A 13157-nucleotide genomic window follows, 5' to 3' on the forward strand; every position below is an offset into this window, starting at 1 on the left:
CTATAAAAACTCATCATCATCATCATCATCATCATCATCATCATCATCATCATCATCATCATCATCATCATGGCCATATTTTTAAAAATATTTTACATTGATTGATCCATTCTATAGTTGTCTATATTTTGTGCTACTACTTACTAAACGTATTATTTTTGTGCTCTCTGGTTTCTTTCGATCGAAAACTTTAAAAGAATCTAAATAGTGGGTCAAAGTTTAATCAACCATACATTGACCACTCTCTGAGTGGATTGAGAGCTGTGTGAATAAGTCTGAATTTCTCGATTTTGGATTAACCTATTTCTGTGCAAATCAACATACTGACGATTTGGTCAAAATCTATCCCAGTGTATGTGCTCTACCAGGGAACATGAACTTCCTAATTTTGGTAATTGTATTTATAATGTCAACGGTGGCCATGTGTCTTGTACACCACAGGTTTACTACATCAGCATCAAAGTCACTCATTCCATATTATTAACAGTTTTAATGGTACCTTTTTGTTTGAACTGCGTTTTACTGAACGTTCAGATAATTAAATTCCGACCACATCAATGTCGAACAACTTTATTGAGTGTTAATTACTTGTTGTATACTAAGTCAACATCTGGCATCTTCCAAATAAAATAAATAAATGAGTAAAAAAAAATTTTTTTTATCTGGACTCGCGACTCAAAAAAATGTACGATAGATAAAGGTACTGATGTAGGCTACTTGATGAGACAAGGCGAGAAAAATGTAGTAAACAATAGTAACAAAATAGCTCACCAAGAGTCAATTCTTCTACCGCCTCCGTCATGCACACTGACGAGTGTCCCTCCTGGCACTGTTCCAGGCTCATCGTATTGGTCATTTCCGGGTCGCCAAGACCTGCCCACATGATGCCGTCATCACCAAGGTCTAGACCAGATTCTTGCGAATTTTGACCCCAACTATCCTCACCCTCTGGTTGCTCATGCGACGTTACTTGGTGACTATCAGAGTTGTTCAGATGACGTGACCTGCTCGAGGTGAGCATATCGCGGATATCCAAGTTCTCATCATCCACAGCGTTCTCCGTCGAGTCGGTCACGTTTGACCGGTCCATCATCTCCGCACTATCTTCTGTGGAGCGCGTGTTATTCGAAACTCCGAGCCCACCATACGCTGGACTGGAATCGTTCTTTACTGGTCCGTATATATCGAGATCCACACTCTCGAGTAGATTCGCTATCGTTGTGGTAGAACCGGTCTCTTCCTGAGATCCGGCATCCAGCGAGGAGTTACCACCCAGCAAACTGGATATTGGATCCACGCTATCTAGTGGACTGGAAGTTGTGGATTCGCCGGACGCTAGTGGGTCAGTGACCTCCTGCGAGTTGTCTAGCGGATCTTCAGTGGTAACAGAACTATTGAAAAGTCCCCCTGGCATAGTAGAATTCCCATCCGACGACGTTTCGTTTGAATTTTTCTCTGCACTGGTATCAGCAGAGGAAGAACTGGATTCCCTCGACATGTCCAGAGTTGTGTTATCAAATGATACCTCAGACTTTTTAGCATGTGCATTCTTGCCACGACCGCGTACCATGATAGAGTTGGCGTTTTCCTGTGGCCTGTGAGACAAGCGATTAGTAGAAGATGCCCATACGGTAGGGCCGGTCGACCTGCTGAGAGAGGCCGTGTTGGAGGCTTCGGTAGCCGTTGTACCGGCGGAGATTGTTGAAGTTGTTGTGGTGGTTGTATCAGAATTCCCTACAGGCCCCCTTGACGTTTTGTCAATACTATTCTCGTTGGTCACGCTTCCGTTGCGAAGTCCGTGAAAGAAACTACGAGCTCTGGGATTTGCGGAGAAGATCGTTCTCGGTGTTTCAGTTGTGTCCTGCTGTTGTACACCGCTGGCGAGAAGCTGTGCTAGGATGTCGTTAGCATCAGCAGGAGGTTGCGTCGGGGTCACTTCAGCTCCCGCCGGGGTCACAGAAGTGGCTGGCGCTATGGTGACAGTGGCATGATCTAACAGAGATCTGAGATAGTCAGCTGTCTGCACTGTGCGAGCCTGGGACGCGGCAAAGGGTTTATTAGATCCACCAATTACCCTATTGCCCCCACTGATCAAACCCCCTCCTTTCTCACCGCCCCCAATGCCCCCAGTTCCGCCTCCTGGCATTGTTGGGTCAGGTCCGCTAGCGGCGAGTGAAGCGTGCAGCAGTTGACCTAAAAGGTCGTCTATTCCAGTTGTTGTTTCCGGGCGTGCTGTACTGCTGGTAACTAGGGATGTGCGTCTGTCTCCCAGTGTAGCTGATGCGTCTGCGTGCCTGGGCAAAGACGTCGGAGGTGATGTGACCGGCGGTCTGGTCGTGCTCGGGCTGGTCGGAACTGACGTTGTACTAACCGGTGGCCGGACACTTCTTTTGGTCACCTGGTGGTAGTCGTCATCCTCGAGCTGTGATTGGTCAGTTGTAGTCGTTGAGACTGTGGTCACCCCCGATTGGATAATATGCCCTTGTGATTTAACCTCGACCTGTTGATTGTTGGAGTCGCCGATGCTTTCTACGTATTTTTCCTGTAATAACGTTGTAATAAGTTCGTGTGTATATTTGTATGTGGGTGTGGGACGGGGGGGGGGGGGGGGGACTTATGGGTAATGAGAGGGGGGCGGAGGCAGTGAAAAGGAGAGACATGTAAAGGACGAGGAAGGTGACAGAGGGGTCGGTAAAATAAAAAGGGCAGTAAAAAGAAGCTGGCGGCGTTGGTAGTTTAGTGGTTAGGTTACCGGATTCATAATTATGAAATTGCTGAACGGTGGTTCTAGGCTCAGCTTGATCCGATTTGTATCTTTAGAAAGGTCACTTTACACACATTTCCTTACGTAGTTTTTGCTGTTTATGTGTACATATGTACATATATATTATGTTTAAGTGAGAGAGCGAGCAAGCGAGCGAGAGCGAGAGAGAGAGAGAGAGAGAGAGAGAGAGAGAGAGAGAGAGAGAGAGAGAGAGAAAGAGAGAGAGAGAGAAAGAGAGGGAGAGGGAGAGGGAGAGAGAGATTGAGAGAACGAGAGAGAGGGACAGTGAAAGAGACAGAGACAGACAGAGACAGACAGAGACAGACAGAGACAGACAGAGGGAGAGAGAGACAGAGAGAGAGAGAGAGAGAAAGAGAGAGAGAGAAAAAGGAGAGAAAGAGGGAGAGAGAGTTAGTGTGCGTACGGTATGTGTGCTCGAGTCATTGTGTACGTAGTCTACATGTAGATATTAGTACAGTCAAACCTGCCCTGACGGTAACCTCTATAAGACGGCCACCTGTACAAACGGCCACTTTTCATTTCCCCCCTTGCGTTTTTTCTATATAATTTAACTGTGTAAAACGGGCACCTGTACAACGCGGCCGCGGCCACCATATTTTAACACACAACCCCTATCACACTGAGCAATAACACCTGTCTTAGACGGCCACCTTAGTGACTCCATTACGTTTTGTCATAAATTGTGCACTGGCCCCTGGCGTTGTGGGCGAGCTGTCATAATTCAATCACCTGTCGTTGTTGTTAGGTAGTCCCTCCAACCGATCATGTTGCGTAGGCCCCTCCCACTGTTGACCAATAGCTACCAATTTTCAGCTGCTGGTGAGGTGAGCGTGTGATCCCTCAAAACCCATAAGCCCCGCCCAGAACTCCATACATAATCGTAAGTTGGAGAGTGGTCACTGTTTACCTATTCTGTAACAAAGTAACAAAGGACGTCAACATGAACTTGTGACAAAGCATCGCTCGTTCTTCCTCGTCTGATACATTTCGTTTTATTGTCACCCTTGTGCAAAATCAGCCACAAAATAAAAATTACAAACAAAATACAAACTACCACCACCAACAACAAAAACAGCAACAATGCGGCTACTTTCGATTGGGACATCAGATGGGAATGGTTGTTTTCTTCATCTTCATCAGTCCTGCCTAAGACGACCACCTGTCTTATACGGCCACTTTTCTCCTTGCTAATGGGTGGCCGTCTTACACAGGTTTGACTGTATATTATTACTGAGTCAGCGAGTGTGTGTGTGTGTGTGTGTGTGTGTGTGCGTGCGTGCGTGTGTGTGTGTGTGCGTGTGTGTGTGTTCGTGTACGTGTATGTACACTCGAGTGTGTGTTTGTGTGTGTGTGTGTTTGTGTGTGTGTGTGTGTGTGTATGTGTGTGTGTGAGAGTGAGTGCGAGTCTCTGTGTGTATACTGTATGTGTGTGTGCCTGTGTATGTGTCGTGGCATATTATGTATCTAGGTGTGTGTGTGTGTGTGTGTGTGTGTGTGTGTGTGTGTGTGCATATGTGTGTAGGTGCTTGTGTGTATGTAAGTGTGTGTATGTGTGTCTGTGTGTGCGTGCATGTTTGTGCCAGTATATGAATGTGTGTGTGCGCGCGCGCCTATCTGTATATCAACGAGCATGTCAATAAAATAAACAGCCACAGAAGTAGCATCAAACTGATGCCACAAACAAAACACAACACAACACGCATAGTCTAGATCTACCTGGAAGCCCTGGTTGGAGAGGAAGTTCTGCAGCGACTCCATCCTCATCTCCCGCGTGGGCTCACGATTAAGAGGCATGTCCTCGTTGTCCACTCGGTGACCACTTTGCCCACTTGGGCCAGTTGAAGACACGCTGGAAGACGGTGGCACCTGGGGAATAGACATATAAAGGAAGAAAGTACAGAAGGAAAGAGAAGATGAATACGAGATGAGATGAATACACGATATGTTATACAACCAAGTAGTAGTCATCTTCCAGTAGCCATTACTTTTATATTGTGTGACAAAACCACTTCGTATGTGTATCTATCAGTAGCCAATACCTCTGTACATGTCACGTCACCTACCTGTACCGGTGATCTCTTGTGTCGGCGCGACAACGGCTCCTCTGAGCCTATTTCCCCAGACTCCGAAGTACCGCCGAGGACCAGAACAGCACACGCGTCTTCCTCCTCACTATTATCTTCTCCTTCTTCTCCTTCTTCCTCCTCTTCCACAAGCTGGCCCAGATCCAGCTTCCAGCCTCGTTTGCGCACGCCGTACAACCGGGACTCCCTGTGTCGTGGCAAATTGGAATTTGTTGTAAGGGGGAATGATTTTGGAGAGAAATGTTTTGATTTTTACCTTTGATCAGGTTGACTTGTTTTTCGTTTGTTTATGTTTGTTTTTTGGCTTGCATGTTTGCTTGCTTGCTTATCTATTCGTTTGTTTGTTTGTTCGTTTGTTTGGGGGTGCTGTTGTTTGTTTTGGTTTCTCTTGTTTGTTGTTTGTTGTTTTTTGGGACAGAGGGGAGGTTGTTTATGTGTGTGCACGTGTGTGTGTGTGTGTGTGTGTGTGTGTGTGTGTGTGTGTGTGTGTGTGTGAGTGAGTGAGAGGTGGAGTGAGACAGACAGAGAGACAGATAGAGAGAGACAGACAGGGAAATACACGGAGAGATACAGAAAGAGAGATAGATAGATAGAGAGAGAGCGAGAGAAAGAGAGAGAGAGAGAGAGACAGAGAGAGAGAGAGAGACAGAGAGACAGACAGACAGACAGACAGACAGAGAGACAGACAGACAGACAGACAGACAGACAGACAGACAGACAGACAGACAGACAGACAGGCAAACACACACAGACACATAGACACATAGAAAGAAGAACAAAATGTCCAACCTGTGTCTATGGGAAGCATAATATTATTATTTTCCCTTTAACCTCACCCTGTGTAAGCCTTCACCAGCTTAGGCTTGAGACCGTCCCATACCAAGCTGCCGTAGTTTGTGTGCATGCCCGTCCACACTGACCCGATCCCTGAGAAAAGAAAGCGATTATTATTTTTGTCTGTCTGTCCTTTACACAAAACACACACACACACATACACACACACACACACACACACACACACACACACACACACATACACACATACACACATACACATACACACACACACACACACACACACACATACACACACGCGCGCGCGCGCGAGCGCGCGTGCAAACACAATACTCAGTCCCTCACACATTTTTAATTTCAAAACTTACTGGAAGAGGACAATGTTGAAAAGTCGTCGGCCTATGTCTTTAGACTTTTCTTAAATTCTCTCTTTGATGTTGTTGTCAAGTTAAAAGGAGAACCGACATACAGTACAGTCGGCACGGCTCTAAACAGGAGGGGCGACCCTCTGTTTGGCCGATTTTGGGTCAAGCTATGTAAATTGAGATGTTGGCTGATTTTTTTTTAAGGTCAACCAGTTCTTAGTCTAAAAATAGCAAGGAGACAACTAAGAAAATCATTATTCTCGTCGTAAACTGCCTTTGAAAACATAAGGGTATGTTAGAATGTAGCGACTGCATGTATTTATAATAATTGTCGTGTTTCTCAAAATGTCATTTTTTGCAGTTTTGCCCCTACCCTTTCCTTTGTTTTCATCCCTTTGTCATGAAACTTTAGGGAAACATAAATGGTTAGGCTGCCATCAATGTAACAAAGAGATATTTGCGAAAAAAAATATAACTTTTCCAGTGGCAAGTGATTACGAAACCAAAATTTAGAAAAGGTCTATATACATTGGGAAATTTCTTTCTTTTTTTTCTTTTATACTTATGAAAAGTACTCTCTGTAACGTTGATAAGGACTGGTTCAGGAGTATACTCTCACCAACTTTGGTCAAATTTGGTTCGTAAATAAGAAAACCTTAACCATCTGAAATGAAATGCATTGTTTATTTTCAAGATGACAGCCGTTTCCATAGCAACCGTTGCAGCTATGCAAAAATAAAAGTACCTATCAGGAGATTTGTCTTTGCCTAACTTGTATGTGTACTTATATTTGACCTCAGGCAACAAACAGAGAAAATGGACCTCGACGGTCGCCCCTCCCCTAAAGGCCACCTGTATAAGACAATCATCTGTACAGCCATCCACTTCCCATTTCCTCCCTTGCATATAGTTTACAATGTGATCACACTGTGTAAGACGGTCTTCTATGTAAGACGGTCACTTTCCTTTTCAACAATAGGTCGCCGTATTAGACAGTATCGACAGTATTAATCCAATCATCCCCTTAGTACCCCCCCCCCCTTTCCAAGCCGTATGCCGTGTACACGACTTGATGCAGCTCTTAACAGTCCGCCCACAACGATGGCATTGTCACGAAGTTCACGAATCTTGTGTCAAATCTATAAAGAATACAAAGTAGCAAAAGAGAGACTTGCACATCGTAAAAAAAACCCCTTATTATTCAGCACCATGCAGTCGCGTGGGTGAATACCTTGAGTTCAGAATATTTCTAAAGGATCTATAAGGGATATATTCATTAATAGATGCTAATCTAATTTTTAAAAACCGTAAAGAATTAAAGCACTTTGTCGTGTTTAATTTATCACATAAAGGGCAGCACAAAAAAGAAAGAAAAAGAAAAGGAACTGACACACGTGCTAACACATTACGTAATATGCTAATAATATATTTAGCCAGCTAGATCTAGATGTTCAAATATGCTAAGACAAAAAATTTTGAAAAAAAAAAGTTTATTGCAGTTTATTAATACGTGGTACCGTTTGCATATAGATCTACATGTACAAGTAAAATATTTGGTCGAAATTACGTATATTCTAATTTTTGGGAAAAAAAGCACATGATGTAGTTTCAGATGGAAAAAGATTGAAACCATCTCCCATCTCTCCGGATGGGATAGATTTAAAAAATACTTTCCCTCACGGGAAACGATTTTATGTCTTTGGTGGCCTCTATAGTCTAGTGGTTAGGCTTGGTCCCGACGTAATGGCGAGAATGAGGGTACAGGGGCTCGAGGCTCAGCTCGACAGGGCCTTGTGTCTGTAGGAAAGTCATTTTTACACAAATTTCCCCCTTTGGCTCGGTTCTATCGGAGAGAGACGTTGAATTCAGAGGTTGCGCCTCTTAAATAATCGTACAGTGTTGCAAAGGAGTCTTAACCCTATACCATTTCACGCATTTTGTCACGTCGTGTGCGTGTAATAGCGAATAGGCATTACACCACACACGCCGTGCATAATGGGCGGAAAAGATTGGGGAGGGGGGGGGGTGCTTTTGTTTGCTTGTCTGTTTGAGTAGAGAGAAGCACATCGACACACTAATGGTAATTTAGTGCCGGGAGAAGGTACGACAGACAGACCGAACGATTTACAATCAAGTTATCGATCAAAAGCACTGACCATGCCCCTTGATATAGTGATCAAGTCGAACTCCCCCAACGTTCATCTGGACGTCTGTCTTGACCAAAAAACCTTTGTCGGCGAGGCAGGAGCGGCGAGCGTGAGGCCAGCTGGTCTCCATAGCCTGTAGCCTCACACACACACGCCTCTCGGGGGACTGGAAGTCCGAGCTGGGTCGTTCGGCTAGAGTCCATCCTTTGGGAGGAAAAAGGAAGAGGAGGGTTAGGATTAGGGGTTGAAAGAGAGAGAGAGAGAGAGAGAGAGAGAGAGAGAGAGAGAGAGAGAGAGAGAGAGAGAGAGAGGAGGGGGGGGGGTTCTCCTCTGCTTGGTTCTCTTTATTGTGCAGGCTTATACGAACATCTAATTAAAGATGACCAACCCTATTCAAGTCTCAAGTATATTTTTTTTCTACTTTAAAACATGCGATGATGATGATGATGATGATGATGATGATGATGATGATGATGATGATGATGATGATGATGATGATGATGATGATTTTTTAAAGTTTCTTTAATGGACCTGGTGGACTCCACAAAGAAATTTTTGAGCGAGGCTCTTTTTCGGCTCCATTGTCAATATATTTAGAGGCACCTCCACTCGTCCAAATAACTCCATTCGAATTGCCATTGTTCCTGGACATTCAAACATGTTTGACATCCTCCTTTTCATGGCTGCATCTTCGGCAACGTGAGCTGAGATCTTCATTCACAAAGGTCTTATACCATCTCAAGCTCCTGATGATGATGATGGTGATGGTGATGATGATGATGATGATGATGATGATGATGATGATGATGATGATGATGATCGGTGGCGTAGGGTGGCACTGAGCCACCAATCTGCAACGTTCAAATACGCTATTAATCAAGGCACTATTGGCCTTTGATTTCCTTTTGGGCTGGACACGTGTGGGCCAGTACAAATAAAATGTCAGAACCAAAACATTGGTACGACTTCAGTGTGATCATTTGATTTTTGAGTCATTGAATTTCCCAGCTGTCATAAAAACTGGAGCTGTTTTATTAGCACAGAATATATTATTAAAATATAAATATCGTGACCGGGGTCAGGTCAGCCGTCAACAGCACCCTAAGCCCGCGACCAGGTTCCATCTGGTGCTACCTAGATTTATCTTTAGTTGTTTTCTTTAATTTTTTTAATAACCAGTGACGTCACGTAGGATTAAATGGGCCGTGGACATTGGACATGTATTGGTAGCATTTGAGTGAAATTGAAAAACGTACAGCACAGTCTTATGAAAATTTTTAATAAGTTAATTGTTGGGGACAAATATGAGAGAAGGAAAAGGGAGGGGGGGGGGCATGATACATTTGGCCCGAACCTAGCACCGCCCCTGATGATGATGATGATGATGATGATGATGATGATGATGATGATGATGATGATGATGATGATGATGATGATGATGATGATACTACGACTACCACACCTAGTACCACCACCACCACCACCACCACCACCACCACCACCACCACCACCACCACCACTACTACTACTACTACTACTACTACTACTACTACTACTACTACTACTACTACTACTACTACTACTACTACTACTACTACTACTACTACTACTACTATCACTTTCATAGTTTTCATATAACGTAACGCGTCCTTTGGGACCAAAATAACTAGACCCAAAAAGTTAATTATGAAGACTGGTTTATGACGTGATAGTTACGTCAGAAACTAAATTTAGTTCAACATAACTGCGATTTCTTTGCTCTATAGGCCAAGTTGAAGGTGGGCTACTCTGTCGGAAGTTCTCAAGGGGAAAAACAACATTTCGCTACCTTACAATTACAATGTTATATCTGGCATTTATGGCCGTTTTGAGTTTTGAGTTACTAAGGTCATGAGGTCGGAAACCAAATGTTCTCTGCTCTGTCAAAATCGTAAGTTTATTCAGTGTTTAAGGCCATTGGCCCACATCACATCACATAAAACACTTATTGATAAGTAAAGTTTCCATAATGAATAAGTACAGGTTGTGCACATATCTCTTATCATGAATCAAACATTGCATATTTCTGTCACTGGGCGAGTCAGGCCAGGAGGGATTAACAATTTCCTTTGATGGACAAAAGTGTGAACAATAGAAAATAAAGTGAAATTCATCTTCAATTTCATGAGATTGAGAGCCACACCTCTCACATATGGGTGAATTTGTTAACTTCCATCTATAGAGATTGTTATTTAATGGAAGGCTATGGGTTTTTAACTAAGCAATGACTCTTCTGCTCCAATACCGTGGGAGGTTGATGATATATTCAGCTGTTTCTTGAAACGGAATTGTAAAAGAGAAAACATTTAACTTGCGACATACTTCTTCCTCTATGTTCTGCACAGAATGGTCAACAAGTCTACTTTTTACTTCACTGAAAAAGAGTCTAGTACTTCCAACATTTTGAGAAAACCAGGCATATTCAAAACCCAGGAAAAATAATAGGTTTTTAACTTCCGTAGCTCAGTTGACGCTGCCCAGTTCACAGGAACTATATAATTGCATGTAACATTTTTTTTGGATATCTGTCATTTTCTAAGTGTATAAGTCTGCACCAGAATTTAATGACACAATGCATGTAATCAGAACATAAGTTAGTTCTTCCCACTTCTCTTAGAACTAAACATTTGTGTGTAGTTTTGCCAAGACCCAAAAAAGGCGTTCCAGAACTTTACCTGAACATTATCAATCACGTCCCAATTTTTGGTACCCCAAATTTCAGAGCCATAAAGCAGCATTGGTTTAATCTTTATATCAAAAATGTTTTTTGCTGTTTCGAAATTTAATTCTTGGTAAGAACTGAAAATCCTTCTTGTTCGAGAAACAATCCGTTGAGCTTTACAAGATCGATCTTCCAGCGTTCGTCTCCAGCATAGACGCGCCAGGCCCAAGTAACTATAATAGGTTACTGTCTCTAAGATCTTATACTCCCAATACCATCTCTAAGATCTTTTAAGATAGCCTCCATTTCTACCTATCAGGAGATTTTTCTATGCCTAACTTGTATGTGCACCCACCCGTGCTTACAATGATATAATCAACAACTGACTTGCCTTTGTTTGCAATGCAGGTGATGTTCCCTTCCTCGTCTCCATTTGTTCTGCCATTCAGTATTTGAAGTTTGTTAATTTTACAAAACTCTATAAGTTGAAGCCCAAATGCATTTGTTTCTAAATCCCGAGACTTACTACCCCTGACATCGAAATCCATATAATCTGAGATAAGATCGCAAGTGTAAAATCCATATACAAAAGAAGCCACGTTATCAGGCAAAACAAAATCATCCATGACACCGGTCCTAGATTTTAAATCCCTCGCAATCAACCAGGGCAAGTTTCCATGTTTTACATTGATTGTTTCCCATCATTCACTATACTGGTCAACGCCTTTCAATAATGTCTCACGATACACAGGTGAGTATTCATGGAGAATGTAAATAAAGCAGAACAATACATCCACAGTTGATCGTAGCACACTTTTGTCTACGAGGGAAAAAATACATTCTTTTTCTGAAGCTGTCAGACGCTGAAAAAAGAGGTAAGTGCATTTCTAATCATTCTCACAACTCCTCCACCAAGATAGTGTTGACGGTACGAAAAGTATAGATGATAGTCAGGGAACTTTGAAAGAAGCAGTTCTTCCAAACAGGCATTAATTTCATTAAACGAAACTTTATCAATTTTTTTCACATAGGTTGTTATTGTAGCTATTTGGTTTTCCGGTACTTCTGTTTTCACTGTTGTTCTGAATTTGGCTGGCCGAACTCCTATCTCGCCGCAGACCGACCTCCTTGAGTTCTCGCTGTTGTTGTTCCGTGTGCCTGCGCTGGTCTCCCTGCGTTACCCATGTGTCGGTGGGTTGTGGCGGGGGAATCCGAGGGTGCCAGCTGAGTCTCTGGAACCACAGCCAGTTTCCAATTCTTGTAGTATCCTCTCCAGCCTTTGTCTCTCAGTCTGCTCAATTCCTGGCGTTGCTTCAAAGTAAGGTCATTTGAGACGCTGACATCCATTCTATGAAAATCCTGCCTCGCCCTGAGAACCTCTAGTTTGTCCACGAACTGTGTGAAACGAACTATGACCGGCCTCGCGTTGCCCCTGCCGTGCGCGCCCAACCGATGTGCACGAATGATGTCTTCCTCCTTCTAGGTTTTGGAGGGCACTGCTTTGCTTAGGAGATCGGTTATCTTCCTTCTCATTTCTGTGTTGTCGCCAACCCTTTCCTCCACTATTCCGTTGAAAATAACATTTTCACGGCGACTGTACTGTTCTTGACGCTCAATGCTGTCCTCCACCTGACATAGACGTTCCTGTGTTTGTGTAATTAGATTGTTATAGGCGTCGATGTCAAGTTGGAGGATATCGTGGTGGCGCTCTATATCGTCGACTCGTTCAATTACAGCATGTATACTCTCTTTCACTTCTGCTATAGCGTTTTCCACTTTTTGCACAGAACATACTCTGCACCTCCATTGTAAGGGTAAGGATTTTTTTACAAATATTATTGTTGATTGTGTCGAGGTGCTCCTCGAGAGTGAGTCTTGGGTTTGACTCAACGTCGCCTGCTAAAAGTATAGTGTTAACCACAGGTTCGAACATGAAGGACTTTATACAGTTAGTTTCTAGATCTACCACAACTAGATCTACTCACATAGCCAAAGCACAAACAAATAATCGGCAGTTCAACCCACTCTGTTTCTCTTGTTTTGAGTTAGAGCGAACGACGCCTTGTAGTGTTTTTGGCTTACGCCCACCGGTAAACTGTCCTATTGTGCAACGCCACTGCTCCACGGGTATCATGGTGGCCTTACTCACACTCACAACACAACACACCGTTAACACACTCCAATAAAATGGGAAATTGCCGTAAAACATACTATTCCAAAAAACACTTTGATACTCTCAAAGTAAGCACAGTACTCTCACAAATCTACTGATTTAAAATT

The 13157-nt window shown here is 43.3% G+C and overlaps 1 protein-coding gene across 1 annotated transcript in view; it reads right to left on the reverse strand.

Annotated features, from left to right (window-relative positions):
- LOC101854484 overlaps positions 1-12224 on the reverse strand; it is a gene marked incomplete at its 3' end in the record, with an annotated part of 73366 nt that extends 61142 nt beyond the window's left edge. Inside the window, 6 exon segments of the mRNA XM_035968683.1 lie at positions 772-2542; positions 4502-4651; positions 4849-5056; positions 5706-5796; positions 8186-8380; positions 12002-12224. Coding sequence (XP_035824576.1) covers positions 772-2542; positions 4502-4651; positions 4849-5056; positions 5706-5796; positions 8186-8380; positions 12002-12224 — 2638 coding nt within the window.
- Positions 12225-13157: the final 933 nt, after the last annotated feature.

This window comes from Aplysia californica, unplaced genomic scaffold (genome assembly GCF_000002075.1).
Source record: "Aplysia californica isolate F4 #8 unplaced genomic scaffold, AplCal3.0 scaffold00075, whole genome shotgun sequence".
In the NCBI taxonomy this organism is placed as follows: Eukaryota; Metazoa; Mollusca; class Gastropoda; order Aplysiida; family Aplysiidae; genus Aplysia; species Aplysia californica.